This window comes from Pelodiscus sinensis, chromosome 3 (assembly GCF_049634645.1).
Source record: "Pelodiscus sinensis isolate JC-2024 chromosome 3, ASM4963464v1, whole genome shotgun sequence".
NCBI lineage: Eukaryota > Metazoa > Chordata > Testudines > Trionychidae > Pelodiscus > Pelodiscus sinensis.
In genome coordinates, this window is record NC_134713.1 from 155,206,491 (window position 1) to 155,224,855 (window position 18,365).

At 43.6% G+C, this 18,365-nt stretch overlaps 1 protein-coding gene across 1 annotated transcript in view; it reads right to left on the minus strand.

The window, feature by feature from the left end:
• LOC102458941 (calpain-8) overlaps nucleotides 1-8,607 on the minus strand; it is a 48,514-nt gene extending 39,907 nt beyond the window's left edge. The window contains exons 1-2 of the mRNA XM_006133424.4: nucleotides 8,231-8,607; nucleotides 4,129-4,198 (exon numbers count right to left, since the gene is read on the minus strand). Coding sequence (XP_006133486.2) covers nucleotides 4,129-4,198; nucleotides 8,231-8,467 — 307 coding nt within the window. The 5' untranslated portion in view covers nucleotides 8,468-8,607. The remainder of the gene's footprint in view (nucleotides 1-4,128; nucleotides 4,199-8,230) is intronic.
• Nucleotides 8,608-18,365: the final 9,758 nt, after the last annotated feature.

Below are 18,365 nucleotides of genomic sequence, written 5' to 3' on the forward strand. Positions count from 1 at the left end.
ATAAGGAGGCTATCGGAAAGAAGTGGTTCAAAGAGTGCACTGAAAAAATTTCCAGTCTTTCAAGTTCCCATCAAACTCGCCACGCTGATATTCATCTAACTTACATTGTTGTCAAAGAAATAATGTTTAATGGGGTGAGACTGTAATGCTGGATTTCCTGCTTTTGCTCCTGTAAGCCCAGACCTGTAATGTCCTTCTAAAAGAAAAACATGTCACAGAGAAGTATAAAAAAATGGAGTTTATTCCCCTGAGGGACTAGTCATTGGATAACACGGCTGACTTGTATAAATAGGTAACCACGGTTTGTTTCAATAAAAACATTTTACATACACTGGGCATAATAATCAGCACTTTGATATTCAAAGATTAAATAACAAAAGGCCTACTGTGGCCTCAGCTACAACCAGAACATTAAAAGAAGCTCCCTGGTTACACTCCTCACTGAAGTCAGTTTTATGTATGTATGTATATATTTGTATAAAGGGACAGAAACCACAGAGTGTTGTCATAGAAGTGATTCTATTCAGAGATGCAAGCTGCCCTCATTGTATTATCAGCCTGCTTTTCTAGCCTTCCCACAAACCAAAGAGATGGGCTCAAGCCAGACAATTTTGATTCCAATTTCAAGGACAGCCCCCCCAAAAGTTTTGGGGTAATCAGAGCCATGGCTTTGGGGCTCTACCCACAGGACACTGTTATGAAATCTCAGAAACATACTCCTCCCGTAGTTCAGAGGAGGGGGGATGAGTTTTGGTCCATCTGTATTCTTCCTGCTATATTTGGTTTTATTCTGTGGTGAAAATCTCTGTTTGCCAAACACAGCCAGGCTCTCCAGATTGTCACGCAGGAATGGAAATGAAGAGAATAAAGAAGCTGGACCCATGGGCCCTGAGGGAGCCTGCAGTCTATTTATGGCATTACCTAAGATAATGTTTGTTATGGTTGTATGTCAGAGTAGACAAGGCTGGAAGTATGCGCCCATCTCTTAGCTTGTAAGCTGCCATGGACAAGAGGCTTGTATTCTGGGCATGTAAAAAACTCCACACCCATTACCGAAACTTCATAAATGGTAATTCTGTCAAGAAATCTGAACAACCCTTTGAAAATGCAGTAAGTGATCTCCTATGCCCTGATCCAGCATTAAGTGAGTAAATATTCTGGAGCAAGGATATGATTGTGCTTCTTATTTTTAGCAGCCGGAACACAAACACCAAGGGATTTGTCTAGCAATTGCTTTAATGGAGCTATGTTTACTGGGGCAGCACTTGTGTCATTTACTGCCAATGACTTGCAGAAATAGTATGAATCTTATTTGCACAATTGATGAGACGAAGGTAAGGTTAGAATGACTGCAGTAAGCATCTTGGAGGGGAGGGAGCTCAGACGTAATGTAACTAATCTATCAAATTCTTATTACAGGGCTTTCAAAATTTAAGGCTCTGGTTGTTGACAGGAAAGCCTGTAATGCTACTGCGGCTGTTGTCTTCCAATGATGTATCTGAGCGGTTGGGCAGCAAAGAAAGAAGGCACATGTTGGGTTAGAATAAGGCCTTAAATAAGAATAAAAAAATAGTGAAAGTTCCTGCTAAATTTCTATGTAAAGCTGCATTGGAAAAGCAGATAAGGAAAGGTCAGGATTGCTGTGATGGAAGATAAAACACCCTCCAAACATTCGTCAGTGTTGCTCTGCCATTCAAGGAGAAATGGAGGGTGATACCTTGCCCTGCTGTCTTTGAACTGTGTGCCCAGTGTAGGGTCTCACCTTTCTTTCTCCATTATTTGCTCACTGTTCTGCACTAAGAGCTGTAGAAAAAGAATGTTCAACATGGATTTGGAACAAATTACTTGTTAAGGATGACCTTGCCAAGCTGATGTGCTCCCTTAATTTCTAAACGGTGTGGTCAGTGTTCGTAATTCAAGGGCTGTGCCATGAGCAGATGGATTGTCCTTCCCTAGGTTGGTATGACAGATAATAGCACTGACCAGTGTTCCCTGTAAGTTGGGTTCTTGGGCAGGCGGCCACCCCGGAGAGATTGAAATACCACCCAGCTGATTGGCAGAGCGCCCACAGCCACCCACAGCCAGCAGCATGTATTTCTATTAGCGGTGCACATCTGCACATGCCTTAGTGCACATAACAAAATGTCATCTGCTCATGAATGGAACAAGTTAGAGGGAACATTGGCAATGACCACTCTTGTTAAGGTTGTAAAACAATTTCCATTTTAGCCCTTGTTCTCACATATTCAGACCGTTCTGAAATATTGAGCTTCTGGGGTGAAATTGTCCAAACTCAAGACTTGCTCTAGGGTTAAATTATTATATAGTTTCCCCAATTATTTTAAAGATGTGGCAGGATTTTTTTAAAAAAAAAACACATTTTTATTGAAAACATATTTTCTTAGTATAAAATTTTTTACTTTTTTTGGTGATAACTCAAAAATAGCTGAACTTCAAGCTTGTTGTGCAAATAAGAACAAATGAGCATTATGTATGCTGTTGAGTTTGGGAGGAATGATATAAAAACCCCTCCTGTGGATCATCAGCAGGGTTTGGGCCTGAGACCTTCAGCACAGACTAGGGATATAAGCAACTAGTCAACTAGTTGATTATCTGATAAGCAAATGCTTATCCGGCAGTCGAGTAGGAACTTGACTACTCGATTCCCCCGCTTTGCTGTTTCTATCAGAGAGAGGCAGGCAAGGGTGTGTGCACAAGCTGGTGCTAGGGGGAGCCAGCTTAAAAGCCAGTTCCCCACAGCACCGTCTCAGTAGGGGACAATAGGAGGCAGAGGGCAGTGTGGAAATGGCACGAGCAGGGATTGAAACAATCCTGCTCATGCCGCTCCTGACTGCTGGCACGGGTTCCCCTCTGTGCCTTCTCCTTTGAAATGTACTGCTTCAGTCCCTACTGGCGGGGGTTCCCGCCGCTCCTCTCCCTTTGAAATGTACAAGAGCCACCCATGGCTCTTCTATATTTCAAAGGGAGAGAAGCAGCAGTCAAGAGCCACACAAAAGGGATTGTTTCAATCCCTGCTCGCATCATTTCCCTGCTGCCCCCAGGGGTGTAGTAGAATAGTGAGCATCCCCCTTATCGACTAATTAAGTAGTAGATGGAAATTCCATCGACTACTCGATTAGCTGATTAATCAAAATTTAACATCCCTAGCACAGACTTCAATTATTTGAGCTAAAAGAGTAACTCTATTACATGGTAACGGTAATAGGTTCCTGCCCTTTAGCTTCTATGTAGCGCTGTGACAGGACACCCTCGCCCCACACTGAAGCCCCAGGGGGGCAAGCCCTGTTTGGAGCCCCAGACACAGAGCACCAGAGGTGCAACAGGTGCTCCCGCGCAGCTGCGCAGCTGGCGAGCCCGGGGGCCGCAGTGAGCAACGGGCAGACGTTGCGGATGGGACAACCTTTCCTCCCCCCCAGGACGTCATTATGGGCTGCCCCTGCCCCAGGGAGGGGCGGAAGCGGTGGGGCGTTTGAAAACGCCGCTGTCATAGTGGGGAGCGGCGAAACCGACGCAGCTCTGAGGAGCCAGAGCCACTGACCAGCATCCACTCTGGAGGCATCCGGACGACCCGGGGGGAGGTCAGCCTTGAGTCTCCGGGTCTGGGGGGGTGGGTAAGGGGGGAGCTACGAGGGCCCCCATGGTCCTACCCTGCATGGCAGCACGGCCGGGGGCAGGGGGAGAGGAAGCAGCCCAGGGCACAACCAGGAGAGGTTGGTGGGCTGACGTGTTTCGGCTATCCGCCCCGTCAGCCGGGCCAGATCATGGAGGATCCGTGTCCTTAGGCCCTGGGCTGGGGCCCGTGAGTGAGGGCAGGCCTGGGCCCCCCCTCCCTCTCCGACCCGGAGAGCATCGGACGCTTCTGCCTGGGCTTAGAACACGTCTAGCGTAGTGCACCAGAAATGTGTCACGCCTGGCTGTGGGTGTGGGACCCATTAGGGCAAGAAGGGGGACCGCCCCAAGGAGGCAGGGCCATAGCCCCGGCCTCGGACATGGTCACAAGCAGAGAACGAAATAGAATGCATTTAGCTAGTGTGTTGCTTTTCAAATAACAAAAAGTATTTTCTTTTTTCCAAAACAAGAAAAATTCTGCTCAATTACGCTACTCACCCAGGTCCCCTTGGCGAATATCAGTCCGAGTTGCTCCTCCAACTATAAACTGAGGATTGGCACAAAACTCCTGAAAATAATTTGGTTACATTCATGTTATTCTTGGTGATCTGACAAAAACTGCAGTTTGTTTCTGACTCAGATTTATTTCAATGCAAAATCCAGAAAGAGAAGAAACATAAACATTTCCAATATAAAAAAGCACATTGGAAAAATGTTCTTTTATTGCAACATCTCAGGTGATGAAAACTCAGCTAAACTTTAAATTCTAATGTATTTTAAATACTTTGAGCCAAACCTTGATGCTATTACCCAGTCGTTTTTACTATTGACATCAATAAGAGTTTTGTCTGAATAGGGAGTGAGTAAAAATTGAAAAAAGAACTTCAGATTTGGCCCTTTTTATTTACTCTGCAGTTCACTGGGCTCAGTCAATTAAACTAGGTTGGTCAGGTTCACTTGCTAGTTTCTGAGAACCAGGATCACGCTTTTATTTGGGCCTGTGTTTGAACTCCCCACATCTATTTTCATTGCATTGAAAGAATACACATGCAAACATTTCTATTGCTATTAGCTTTTGTAAATCTCCCACTTTTTCAGAATCTTATTTTGGGGCCAGTCAGGGATTTTAAGGTAAAATGTCTCTTCTCTTCACGGCAAATCTAATTATCCCTTGAGTTACAGTTACAGAGGAAATTGTCCATATATACAACTTGCTCAAAGGTGCAACTGTTTGGAAAGCCTGAATAAAATCCACCCATTATTTTAAAGCTAGAACATGATTTAAAGTTTCCCCACTCCTCATTTATTCTGAGCACTTTGCATGAGTTTCTAAATGAAGGTGATAGGCAGCTTACAGAAGTTTTTGGCGTGAAGGCATTAAGGGAGAAGCCCAGAATCTATCCCAGTGGGAGCTGGGCCCTATTGCCAGAGAGCTTGCTTCAGAATACATGTCTCTGGATGGTGGGGGAGCCAGGGTGGGATTATGATTTATAGTGCCCCAGCAAGGGAGGTTCTCACAATCCCTGAGGAGAGAATTAGTCCATGAGCTGGCTCTCCCTTGAGTCCTTCTCCTGGAGAGGAAGGTGGGTCAACTTGTGAGCCTGAGCTTACACGAGATAAATCTGTCTGAGCTGCTGCCTGCTTTGCTTATGCCTTTTGGCACTTTGTCAAGCTCCCTGCCCTATTCCGACCACTCCCCGCCCTGCCCTGGGTCCTGTTCTCTGGGTGCATAGGGTATAGGAAGGGGTCAGGCCTCTGAGCAGCACCCTCCCAACTGCCCACATACTGCAGATCTCTGCTGAAGATCTCTGGTGGCAAAGAGCCCAGTATAACTTATTTTCATTTCAGGGTAGATCTACAATGCAATTAAAAACCTGTGGTAGCTGGTGCCAGCTGGTTTGGACTCTCAGAGCTCAGATAAGAGGCTGTTTAATTGCAATGCAGACGTGCAGGCTTGGATATGGAACCCTGTGAGGGGGGTAGGTCCAGAGCTCAGGATCCAGCCTGAGCATCTACACCACAATTAAACAACCCCTTAGCCTGAGCCCTGAGAGCCCAAGTTAGCTGGCACCAGCTGCCATTCATTTTAATTGCAGTGCAGACTTACCTTTAAGTGCCTGTCATTTCTGAGCCTATGCCAAATGACTAGACAATAGGGCTACATCTAGACTGCAAGACTCTTTCGAAAGAGGCTTTTTCAAAAGTATCTTTCGAAAAAGCCTCTTTCAAAAAAGAGTGTCTAGACTATAACCAGTACTTTCGAAAAAGCAAGCCACTTTTTCAAAAGAGAGCACCCAGGCAGTCTGGATGCTCTCTTTCAAAAAAGAACAGTTTGCATTACATAGCACCTTTTATCGAAAGAGCACTTTCGAAAAAAGGCATTCTTCCTCATAAAACGAGGTTTTCTGTGGTCGAAAAAACTGCTGCGTTCTTTCAATTTACTTTTGAAAGAACACAGCTGCAGTCTAGATGCAGGTACAAGATTTTTCAAAAAAATGCCACTTTTTTTCAAAAGGTGCTCTCTTTTGAAAAAGCGGCTTGCTTTTTCGAAAGTACTGGTTGTAGTTTAGATGCTCTTTTTCAAAAGAGGTTTGCAGTCTAGACATGGCCTAAATGTCTCCCTAGGCATTGTCTACTTCCTCCAAGCAGCTTTCTGCAAATCCATCGACAAAGCGCAGGAAAGAGGCCTGTGATGGAAGGAAATCTGTCCATCACTGTGAAGAAGCATTTTGCTCCAGGGGATGGGGACATTTAGCACCCAGTATTTGTTTCATGACTGGACATTTTCCCAGCAGGAACTTATGGACTCTGAAGCTACTTCTAGACTGTAATCCTCTTTCAAAAGAGGCTTTTTCGAAAGTATCTTTCAAAAAAGCCTCTTTCAAAAAAGACTGTCTAGACTACAACAGTACTTTCGAAAAAGCAAGTCGCTTTTTCGAAAGAGAGCACCCAGGCAGTCTGGATGCTCTTTTTCAAAAAAGCACAGTTTGTATTACATAGCGCCTTTTTTTGAAAAAGCACTTTCAAAAAAAGGCATTCTTCCTCATAAAATGAGGTTTACTACATTTGAAAAAACTGCCGCGTTCTTTCAATTTACTTTTGAAAGAAAGCGGCAGCAGTCTAGACTCAGGGGAAGTTTTTTCAAAAAAAGGCCACTTTTTTTCAAAAAAAAACCCTGAGTCACCATCACCCAGTTTCAACATCATCAGAGGAAATACAATTCCATTCCCCCGGAATCCAGGGTGGAACTTAGAGCAATAAGCACACACACACCCCGCAGAACAAAGAATACAGGGGGAAAATGAGCAGGACCTTTAAGCGTGTTACTTGTCACTGAAGATTTCCATTCCTTTAAAGAGACAGAGTCGGATTCTGGTCCCTTCTCAGGTAAACTAATAAGTGGCAGGTTAGGATCCTTCACCACAACCTGAGGCAGGGCACAGAACACTCATGATGCCCTTGTAGTTGCTACAGCATCCTTGAGGCTGCAATAGAGTTCTACACAGCCTCTCTGAACAGGGCAGTCCAGCAAATCTTTGTAGTTGTAGGTTGTCTATGACTCTTCCACCATTTTGCTGCATTGTGCAATGGATACAAAGTTACTACCCCTGCCCAGGCTGGCTTTGCATCATGCTGTACTGAAGTATGTAGCCCTTTTGGTGTTAAAGTTGTCCATGACCAGCTAACACATTGGCAGTCGTGACTCTTTGTCTATGCTAGGGACTGAGCGGTGTTTAACAATATGTTAATTCTAATGTATGAGTTAAAATGTTTTCTTATCCAACACCAAGTGTGGCCATATACAGGATTGTTTCCTGTAGTTTCACCTTGGAGGATGTTTGTGTTTGGTTTATTTCAGTTTCACTCCTCTGCTTCCTCCCCACCTTCTTTTTTCCTTTGTATCAATTTTTCCTTTTGTCACCAAAGAAATAAAGGAGAGGAAAAAGGGAGAGAAACCAGGGGGGAAAGGAAACCCAATGAATCAAAAAAAGCCCCAAATGCCTACATTTTTCATTTTAAGCTACAACATTTTTTTTTTCATTAAAAAGCCAATTTTAAAAAAATTAGGAATACATTTCATTCCAAAGTTTTCAACCAGATCTTCAAATGATGGTGTTTGGGGGGTTGGAATTTTTATTTAGTACAACACTAATTTTCCTGTCCTAATACTGGACAGCACATGACACCAGTAATAAGCTTGAACTGGTCACCCAGGGGACTGGAAGGTTCCATTTGGATAAACACCAAAAGTTCAGATGCTTTTCTCAGTCATGCTGAAACCTTTGAAATAGGCAGAGCGGTGCTGGAAATCTGATGCGGACAGGCTCTCCCTCAACATTTCTGGGGCTTCTCACATCCCAAAGGCTTGGAGTTAAACAGCAACCTTGTATAGAGGGTATTCCATTACTTTCACTACTGGTTAGAACCAGGGAGATGAGGAAAGATGGCAAAGAATGAAAAGGAAAGGTAATCTATGCCTTTTCTAGATTTCAAGGACTTTCCAGCTCAGATTCAATTTGGATTCTGGAGGGAAAGTTCAGGTCAAATCTGATTTCATCTGAATCTAATAGTAAAACAAATAACGATGAAACTCTCTTACCGTGGGTCGCTTCCAGACAATACCCTGCGTTTTGGGGGAATGTGGCCCCAGGTCCTTATAGCCCAGAGAAGAAGGAGAGGCTGGGAATTCTTCATCCTTAAATAGAGAACCAGACTGCAAGCACTGCTGCCTCAAAACCTCATAATCCTGATTTAAATACTTCACTGCCTTCTCATTGGAGCCGAGCCCTTCTAATGCAGCTCTCTCTCTGGATAACTTGGCTGCGATTCCTGCCATCACTGTTTGCCTCCAAGGTGGTGTTGTATGAAGACAGAACAGCACCTATCTCATGAATGGGAGGGGATGAATATAAGTGAGTGGCCAGGTGGGGGTGGAGTGAGTAAACAGATTACATAGTCCAGCACCTGTAGAGGGAGAAGGCACAATGAAAGTGCAAATATGTACTCAAGACTAGAGGAAAGAGAAGTTGGGAGGAGACAAAGAATCTGTGCTCATGACTCAGTAGAATCCGGTTCTCATTATATTTTCTATTTGTATAACAGCCTGGGAGTTCCCTCTATATTTCTAGCACAGGGCAGGGAATAAGAGGGGAAATGTTTTAAAACTAAAGATGGCCCGAACCCACATAATTCAGACCAATTCTGAGCTTGCATAGGTGCTTGGAACCAGGGGCTTTGTTTATCCTGTTATAGAGGACAGAGCAGGATCACAGTTCAGACTCTATGGCTGTGTCTACATTGGCATCCCTTTCCGGAAAAGGGATGCTTAGACAATTCAGAATTGCAAATCCACGGGGGATTTAAATATCCCCCGCGGCATTTGCATTTACATGGCTGCCGCTTTTTTCCGGCTCGGGGTTTTTGCCGGAGAAAAGCGCCAGTGTAGACATGATTTTCCGGAAAATAAACCCTTTTCCGGGAGATTCCTTATTCCTACTTGAAAGGAAAAAAAGTTGGGGAAAAAAAGTTGCTTCGCTATAAGTTTTCAAGTTTTTTGGAACTTATCTTGGACTTATAGCGAGGGCCCCCTGTACTTATCTCACAGAGGTGTTGTGAAGTATAGTCAACCAACATTTGTGTGATGCCTTGAAAGCTTTGGCAAAAATATGCAAATATTGCTTTTATAATCAATATCCCTGGAACAGAAGTCTCTCTTAAAATCAGATATTGAAGCTTGAAAGTAGCAGCTCTGGTTCCTCTCTGTGCAATATTCCTAATATCAATATTTCCATTTTTCATCCTAAATCAAGGCAAAAACCAATGTTGAGGTATCAGAACTTCATGCTTCATAGCAATTCTGATTTTCACTCAACTCTAACTCTAATAAAGCTCGCTGTTAAATACTCACTACTCAGCCTCATAACAAGCATAAAGTTTCCTTTGTCACTTTCATCCCAGTTGTGCCATTCCTAGTTGTGCCATTCCAAATCATTCTGCTCTCTTCCTTGTGTTTACACCCACCAAATATTTGTAGACAAGTAAACTAATTGACTTTTGACAGGTTCCCTTATCTCTAAAGAGGGTTCCTCCCCTAAAAAAAATCTTTCCTTTTTTCAGCCCTGCTGCCTAAGCTTCCTCATATCCTCTAATTAGAGCCCTTATTTACAGGAGCCTACACTATGCTTGGCAAGGCCTGATCATTGTAAGAGAAGGCAGCAGGTTCAAGTTATATCTTGTGGGGACTAGCTCCTGCTTCAGTCACTAGCCTCCAAAAAGCTGCAGACCTTGAACAGAGAGGAACCAGAGCTGCTACTTTCAAACTTCAATATCTGATTTTAAGAGAGACTTCTGTGCCAGGGATATTTGTCCATAAAGGCAATATTTTGAATCTTTTTGCTGAGGCTCACAAGGCATCATACAGATGTTTGTTGATTACACTTTACAACACCTCTATCAGATAAGTAAATGTTGTTATTCCTGGTTTACAGATGGGGAAACTGAGGCACATAGCCTTAAGTGATTTCCTCTGTGTCACACAGCGAGTCAGTGGCAGAGCAGGGACAGAACTCTGAAATACTCATTACCGGTCCCTCTTCGATTTGACTGGTAAGCACAAGGTGCTGCCACCCAAGACTTTCACGGCTCAGTTGCTTGCATTTTGTAACATCCAGGATGGCACATTTTCCTATGCTCTACCTCCCAACACTTCCAATGGCCGAAACAGGACGCAGCACCATTCAGGTTTGGCTTGTCAGCCCACTCTGTCTAGAGGAGTAGAGGCAAGGTCATCGCTACCAATACATAGAATATGCAGCTGTGTAGGGTACCGTGAAATTTAGGGCACCAAATTGCCCCAAATTTTGTGGTGCCCTGAGCAGCCACATGCTGCACACTGACACCGGCTTCAGTGGCTAGTCCCATCCCCATGGCCACTCCCCCTCCCCAACGGGCTGCACACAGCAAGGCCAGCCCTAGCGAGCTGCAGGACCCAGGACAACCCCCCACTACCCTCTGCACCGCCCCTTCTGCACCCCCACCCTGCACACACTCATCCCTTTCCCTAAGTCCCCACCCTTGCTTCACCCCTTCCTGCTCCAACCTCACCCCGCTCCATTCCACCCTTTTCCCCAAGTCTGCACCACTGAGCAACGTGACCCTGGGGGAATAATGGGGCCTAGCATCAGCAGCATGGGTCAGGCCAGCACTCACCATCGGCAGTGGGAGGAGGAGTAACCCAGCCCCAGTCCACACAGCTCCCTGGACTCCCAGGCGCATCACTCTGCTTCCTGCCAGGGAGTGTGGGGAGTGGTCTCACCCTCTCCTCCAAGACCCCTTCCCCTTGTGCCTCCCTGCTCTGCTCCTGCTCCCTGCAGCAATGGGCCTTCCTCCATAACTCCTGCCCCCTGCAAAGTGACACACACACACGCGCCTGCGAGGGGCTGCACGGCACATCAGAACTGCTAGGGATGGTCCTGAGTAGAGGGACCAAACCTGATGTGTCACTGTAACCCCATGTACCAGGTCACAATGTGAGCCAGAGACTGTGTTGTTATATCAGAGATGGGTGAAAACTAGATACCAGCTCCCCACCCTAAAACTCTGGGGGAGTGAAGGATTGGGATCTGATTCACAATTACCAGTAGTCTTTCTCTGGATAATAGCTCACATCAAAAACCTGGCTCTAAACCCCTGCACGTTTGAAAGTGTCTGAGTCCCAGTCATGACCACAGTGCAGTTCCAGTTCCTTCCCCTTTCCTTGAACACAGGACTCATGCTGTAGTGCAAAAACCAGCCAAGTCAGGCTCTGAAGGCTAGAGTGGGAGTGGATTGCAGAGCCCAAACTACTGGGCTGTGTCTAGACCAGCCAGTTTTTCCGGAAAATCAACCGCTTTTCCAGAAAAACTTGCCAGCTGTCTACACTGGCCGCTTGAATTTCCGCAAAAGCACTGACTTCCTACTGTAAGAAATCAGTGCTTTTTGCGGAAATACTATGCTGCTCCCGTTTGGGCAAAAGTCCCTTTTGTGCAAAACTTTTGTGCAAAAGGGCCAGTATAGACAGCTCAGATTTGTTTTCCGCAAAAAAGCCCCGATCGCGAAAAGGGCTATCGGGGCTCTTTTGCAGAAAAGCGCATCTAGATTGGCCATGGACGCTTTTCCACAAAAAGTGCTTTTGCAGAAAAGCGTCCGTGCCAAACTAGACACTCTGTTCCAAAAATGCTTTTAACGGAAAACTTTTCCGTTAAAAGCATTTCTGGAAAATCATGCCAGTCTAGATGTAGCCCTGCTGTTTTTAGTACTGTAGTGCAAGACCCGGAGTCTGTTGAACCAGGGCCCAAGACTCATTGGTGCAGGCTGTGTGGACATATCCTGTGGTTCCCAGACTGGGAACTTCCTTCCAGCTGTTGTCTACAGGCTATATTGTTTTTCTATTCTTACATTTGCTTTTCGGGGGTATTGGCAGTTTCTTGGTAGCTCCAGGCTGCAAATCTCAGCTGCACTGTTCACTGAAATGCAGTGTACTCTGCGATGTATGAATCATCATTTACATTGAGAGACTGTCACTTCCTATATGTGCTTTGGTGAGCAGGCAGCTCCACTCTGCGCATATATCAGCGTATGTCACTTTTATTATGTCCACTACAAATTGTAGCGCCTACCGGGGGAGGAGGGAATAAGTTGTAAAGCCATAGCATGGTTAAAACTTATTTTTTTCCCATCTGCACTGCCTGATTAAACTATATTTTCCCTGTCTCAGTGCATTACCATGTTGCAGTGGGTCCACCAGAATTATTGTTTTTACCAGGTAGACAGGATTTTAAAGATGATCGACTGCATATAGCAAGCTGAGAAAACAGCATTTTCTCTCTGATTGAAGTTCTTGTTGTGGTATAGTCAGCTCTTAAAAGGGGAACACAAGATCCTGCACTTGAGGCAGGGCATGTGCATTTTCAAATATTTTGTTTATAAAATGTATTATAACAAATCCATGGGATTTCCCGGTTGTGACCATGATACACACTAGGATCCCTCAGAACCTCACGGAGGTAGCAGAGATAGAACACAGATCATCCTATAGCCAAAAGCCTCTCCCCCCCCCCCACCACAAAAAGGAGAATCTCCACCATAAGTTAACAGTACAAGATCTATGACACAGATGAGCAATTTTCATTCTGTTCAGTGGAGGGAAGTGATGCACATGCATTCTGGCCAGTTTATTGCAGCAAATAACCTAGAGTAATAACTGACAATATATACAAATTTAAAACTATAATTTAAAAACATCATCTATAATATAAAGCATTGAAACTTTTAATAGGAGAAAGAGAAACCTGACCACAGAGACACTGTTTCTTATACCTGGTAGAATGTTTTATGTAACTGTAACCATACTTCGAACTTTGTAAGGGATGCTTTGGACATGAACTGCTACATTTCCTAACCTTTGCAGCAAATGATGACGTTCATGAACTTATGCTAGCTGAAAAATTTCCTCATTGGGGCACATTAACTGTATGTGAAATACAAACCATCCCACTGAATACTCATTGCCAGTCTAGCTCGAATGGACAGGATCTAGGAAATAAATATAAAGCTGACACAGACATTACACCTTGCCTCATGGCACTGCAGCAAGAAAAGAAACTGTAGCGTGACTGAAGCAGGGTGGGTTAATACTCACACATGTTCTGGTCAATATCCTTTTGGTCTCCCTTTATTGTTTGGAATGATCAGTTACTTTGCCCCAGAAACAAACCTCCTGCACTTTCCATAATAAATTAGCAGCAGAGAAACTGGGTGGGGGCTTGTTAATATGGCCTGTCTCAACAAGCTAAATGGAAGAACATTTGCAGGCTACACCTGCAATCCTCTGAGGATTGTAAGAACAAGGGTCCTTGGCTACAGGCTCTCTCAGCCTAAGTTCCATTTCCTGTTTCCTCTTTAACTTTCATAGTAGATCTCCCTGCAGAGCCTGGTGATCTAATGGGGATTTGCTGGGTGGGAATCAAGGGCTTTGCTTCCTGAACCAGGAGACGGCTTTAACTATTGTACCCAAAGTCTAAGCACTTCTGCCATTGGGTACCTTCTGACTCAGTAAAGATGGTCAGCTGAGACAGGCAAGGTTGGGTTAGAGCAGTATTTCTCAATCAGTGGCTCAAGTAATCTTCGGGTTTCTTGAGAGAAGTCTGGGGGGTACCTCAACACAACTGAAATTTGAAGAAAACTGAATTTTTTGCTTTAAGTTTTACAGCACTTTATTATTTTTGTACTTTTTACACCCAAAAATTTCATCACCTGCCTGGCTACGATTAAGTTGTTTAAACAAATGTGTTGCAATGGTAGAAAAAATGTGTCTCTGAAAACTGGGGGTACTGGGGCACTTTTTTAAAAAGGGGTACTTTATTAAAAAAAGGTTGAGAAACAGTGGGTTAGAGAAACTGGTTATGATTGAACTTGGAGTCACAGGATGAAATTAAGTAATTGTTAACTGAACTGAATTTCAGGAAAACTTTATTCATGGCAGATCTATAAGATAAAAATATAATTTACCAGGGAAGTGGTAAAAACCCCAGCACTATCTATCACGAAGAACAATCAATCCTGCATTGACAGGGAGATGGACTGGGTGGCCTGACTATTTTGTTTCCACCTCAGGCTTCTGATTCTTGTGATAATTCCTAAATTCTGCACTTCTAATCCATTTGCACCATTGATCAGTGTCAGCCGTGTTGTCTATTGCCAGAGTAGCATGTGGAAAGTGATACAGAAGCACCACCTAGAGGCAACATGATCTCATGCCAGCCCTATGGCTCTAGGGATGTGCAGTGGTTGCTAGTCAGCTAATTCTTTACCCTTTAGAGACATGTTGGCTAGTTTTCCCATGTGGCCATATTAATTCCTGGGCTAAAGCCACTGACTTCACTGCAGTTACCCCAGGAATTAATATGTATTTCAGTGTGTTTTGTGCTCCTTATATAGCACTCTTATCTAGTATATGTTTGTGGGGGAGAATCTAGATAAGAGTGCTATGAAGTTGAAAGAAATTTAAGATAGATTGCAAAATTCATTGCTAAACTTCAAGGGGAAAATTTTCAGAAGCCCTACAAACTTTTAAGGAGCACAAAACACACTAAATAACTTCTGTACTTTCCTAAGTATCTGCCACTGTCCCCAAACTTCTCGGAAAACTAATCTTGCAAAATACTTAATCACTGATCTCCCTATATCATCCCACTAGGATACAAAAAAAATGAGATCAAGTGTAATATCAGTTTAATAATGGATATATCTACAGATGGTTGAAACATTTTCACTGAAAAATGACTTTCCAGGTGTGGAGAAAATGCAATTAATTTTGTATAATCATTTTGTATCATTTAAAATCTTCCTAATTCTCATTATAGTAAAAAAAAATGCTTTGAATCTATTTTGTAAAGTGGGGTGTTTTTTACCCCTCCTCTTTTTCAGGAGGAAAAATGGGAGAGAAAGGCTGAAGAGGAAATAAACTATACCATGAAACAAAAATAATTATTTGAACACACATTTTCAAAAAATCTAGAAACCATTTAGAATGGAATTTAAATTGTTTAATTTTCTTTGAAATTTCAGGTAAAATTGTCATTTTCCAGCCATCTCTAAATGCACTCTTTACAGCAGTGGTGGGCTGCCTGAAGCCAGCTGTATATGTGGCCCATAAGACTTTTTTTTACCATTACCCAAGTGCAAGGTTGCCAGATTCTGCTGGTTTTCATCGGAGTAGTTTTTTTCCTACTGGTATTACAAAAATGACACAAACTTAAAGCAAGGGCACATGAAGCAAGGTGCATGCTGATTGCACACAACATTGTGAGAGCTATGTACTCCCACTGCATCCAATCTACGAACTGCTAGGGTTCAATCAGAACACCCTGCAAATTCTAAGCCACACAAGCGCTGAAGGCATAACTATCCTATCCAGGAAACCATCATGGTTATGACAGTTTTGAGGCCCAATGAGATGGAGGAGGACCACTCATGGGCCCACTCACTTGCCTAAGTTGCCCCTCACTGCTTTACTGGGAGATTTAATTGCAGCAAAATCAGTGTGTAACACTTCTCTACCGGAGGGAATCAGAGCAGCTTAGCAGTGGTATTGGCCATACAGTGAAGGGAAATTCTTATCTTGGGTGGTAGGGGCCAGGAAAACATAAAAGCTGTCTCACTATCGCTGCAAAGTTCTGAGAGGCCCACAGTAAGCAGCACAGGGAGAACTACGAAGTTCCTAAGTGGTCTCGGGTACAACTTTGGAAGTTTTTTTTACATTGCAAGCTATAATGATCCAATATATTTTTGATACTGTGGAATGAGGAAGTAGCACCTGAAGAGTGAGTTTTTATTCCATGGAAATCCAAAAAAACTATGTCTATTTCTTAGAATTGGTTGGGGAGGAAGATGGGTCACTTGTGTCAGTAGCACTCATCTTCTAGTTGCAATGTGACAGGCTAAAGTTTCAGACCATATCTTGGCTCAGATAGAGGTCCTACCAAATTCATGGCCATGAAAAATGCATCACAGACCATGAAATCTGGTGCCCCTCCACCCCCCATGAAATCTAGTCTTCTGTGTGCTTTTACCAAATATTATATAGATTTTGCACGTCTCAAACTGGGTTTCTTGACCCAAAAAGGAGTGGTGGGTCACAAAGTTATTTTAGGGAAGCTGCAGTATTGCCATCCTTACTTCTGTGCTTCTGACAGAGCCAGGCAGTTGGAAAGCAGAATCTATTGGCTGGGTGCCCAGCTTTGAAGGCAGTGCCCTGCTAGCGTCAGCGCAGAAATAAGGGTGATGATACCACACCATGCCATCCTTAGTTCTGTGCTACTGCTGGTGGTGGCTTTGCCTTCAGAGCTGGGCTCTGGCCAGCAGCCACTGCTCCCCAGCTTGGAAGGGAGCACCACCGTTTGCAGCAGCACAGCGATAAGAGTAGCAATACTGAACCCCGTCCCCCATAATAACTTTCTGACCTCTCTCCCCCCACAACTCCTTTCTGGGTCAGGAGTCCTAAAATTACAACACTGTGACATTTCAGATTTAAATTGCTGAAATAATGAAATGTATTATTTTTAAAATCCTGTTACTGTGACATTGACCAAAATGGACTGTGAATGTGATAGGGCCGTACTCCTACCCAATACTGACAGCACAAAGGCATTACAATGCAGTAGTGAAGTGTGAGGGAGAGCTGCACATTTTTAAAGATGACATACTCAGTATCATCAACATTTGCAATTTCTTTGCTAGTCTTGCAGTGTTGCCAATGTGTGTTTTAGAGAGGGGCTTACTGCCTTGTAGTGATCAAAGTGATCAAAACGCTTTCTGTTCCAACAGTGTTCCATCGAGAGGTGTTTGTAAATGGAATACAAAATGGCTCCCACTTACCCCAATACTGCTGTCTAACTCACTATAAAGGGAGCTACAGAAGATGGTTGACCATGCTGTACGCTGAAGGTATATGTACCACAGCTGCCAATCTGAATCAGAAAGGTCTACAGAAAACTCAGTTCTATTCTGTCATTGCTTTTTTGCTGAAAATCATCTAGTGCTGATTTGAGGCATACAGCTTTACCACTAAGTGGAGCCAAACAAATATTTCAAAACACAGTGATAACAATTACATCCCATGTTGCAGATGAATCACACTCCAGCTTAGTTAAATTCCACGATTGCTGGAGGTTATCTTGCCTTATTGTCCCCATTAAGCAGATTAACTCCTTGCACCAGTGTCCCTAGTCTTTCACAAGGTAGTGTCAAACAGTTAAGGGCTGCCTAATCAACCAGATTTGTGGACCCAAACTTGCATCTAGTGCTGTGCCATGTATCTATGGTTTCTCACTAGACCTAGCTGTTCTTACACAGCTGTCAACATGGAATTGACTAGCGTTATTTAACAAGCATACAGCTGGCCCTATGTTCTGTAGGGCCTTATACAAGTTAATACAGGCATGTCCAAAGTCCGGCCCGGGGGCCAATTGCGGCCCGTGTTCCGGTTTATTACGGCCCCCCAGGTAATTTGGCAATATCTATCTTTTATGGCCCCCAATGAATCCATATGTATTGAGATGAATACATTGTAAAATCTCAGTTAATGTCAGTTGGTCTAAATCAGTTATAAATATATTTGGACACAACATGTATACTTGGTGTTATGTTCCTGTTCATATTTTTTGAACTTAAAAGTTGACAGACAACCTTTATTACCAATAATATGTAATGTACTTTACAATGTTCCTGACATATATTTCAGCTTCCTGGATTTTTTTTTCATCTGGCCTTCAGATATGAAAGGCAGAGTGATTTAACACCTGTTTAGATTTGTCATCCATGTGACGAAATGAAAAGTATGCCATTTGCAATAAACTTTGCATAAAATAGTTAATTTGCATTTAATTTTAATGGTTCAAAGAATGTCAGGCAAAATGGTCGGCCCTCACGCATGTTCACTTCATCAAATCTGGCCCTTTTTGAAAAAAGTTTGGACACCCCTGAGTTAATACTAACAGATCCTCTTCTTCCTGTCTGTCTTGTTTCTCCCACACCTTAGCATCCCGTTATCCTTAGCATCCCGTTTAAAATATAGTGATCCTTGTAACTGTGTGTATTTGTGGGAGGAATTGTGAGGAATTCAGGAGAGAAAGCAGAACCTTTTGACACTAGCGGGAGTAAGGAAAGTTAGGAAAGTCAACAAGAAGCTTGTCACT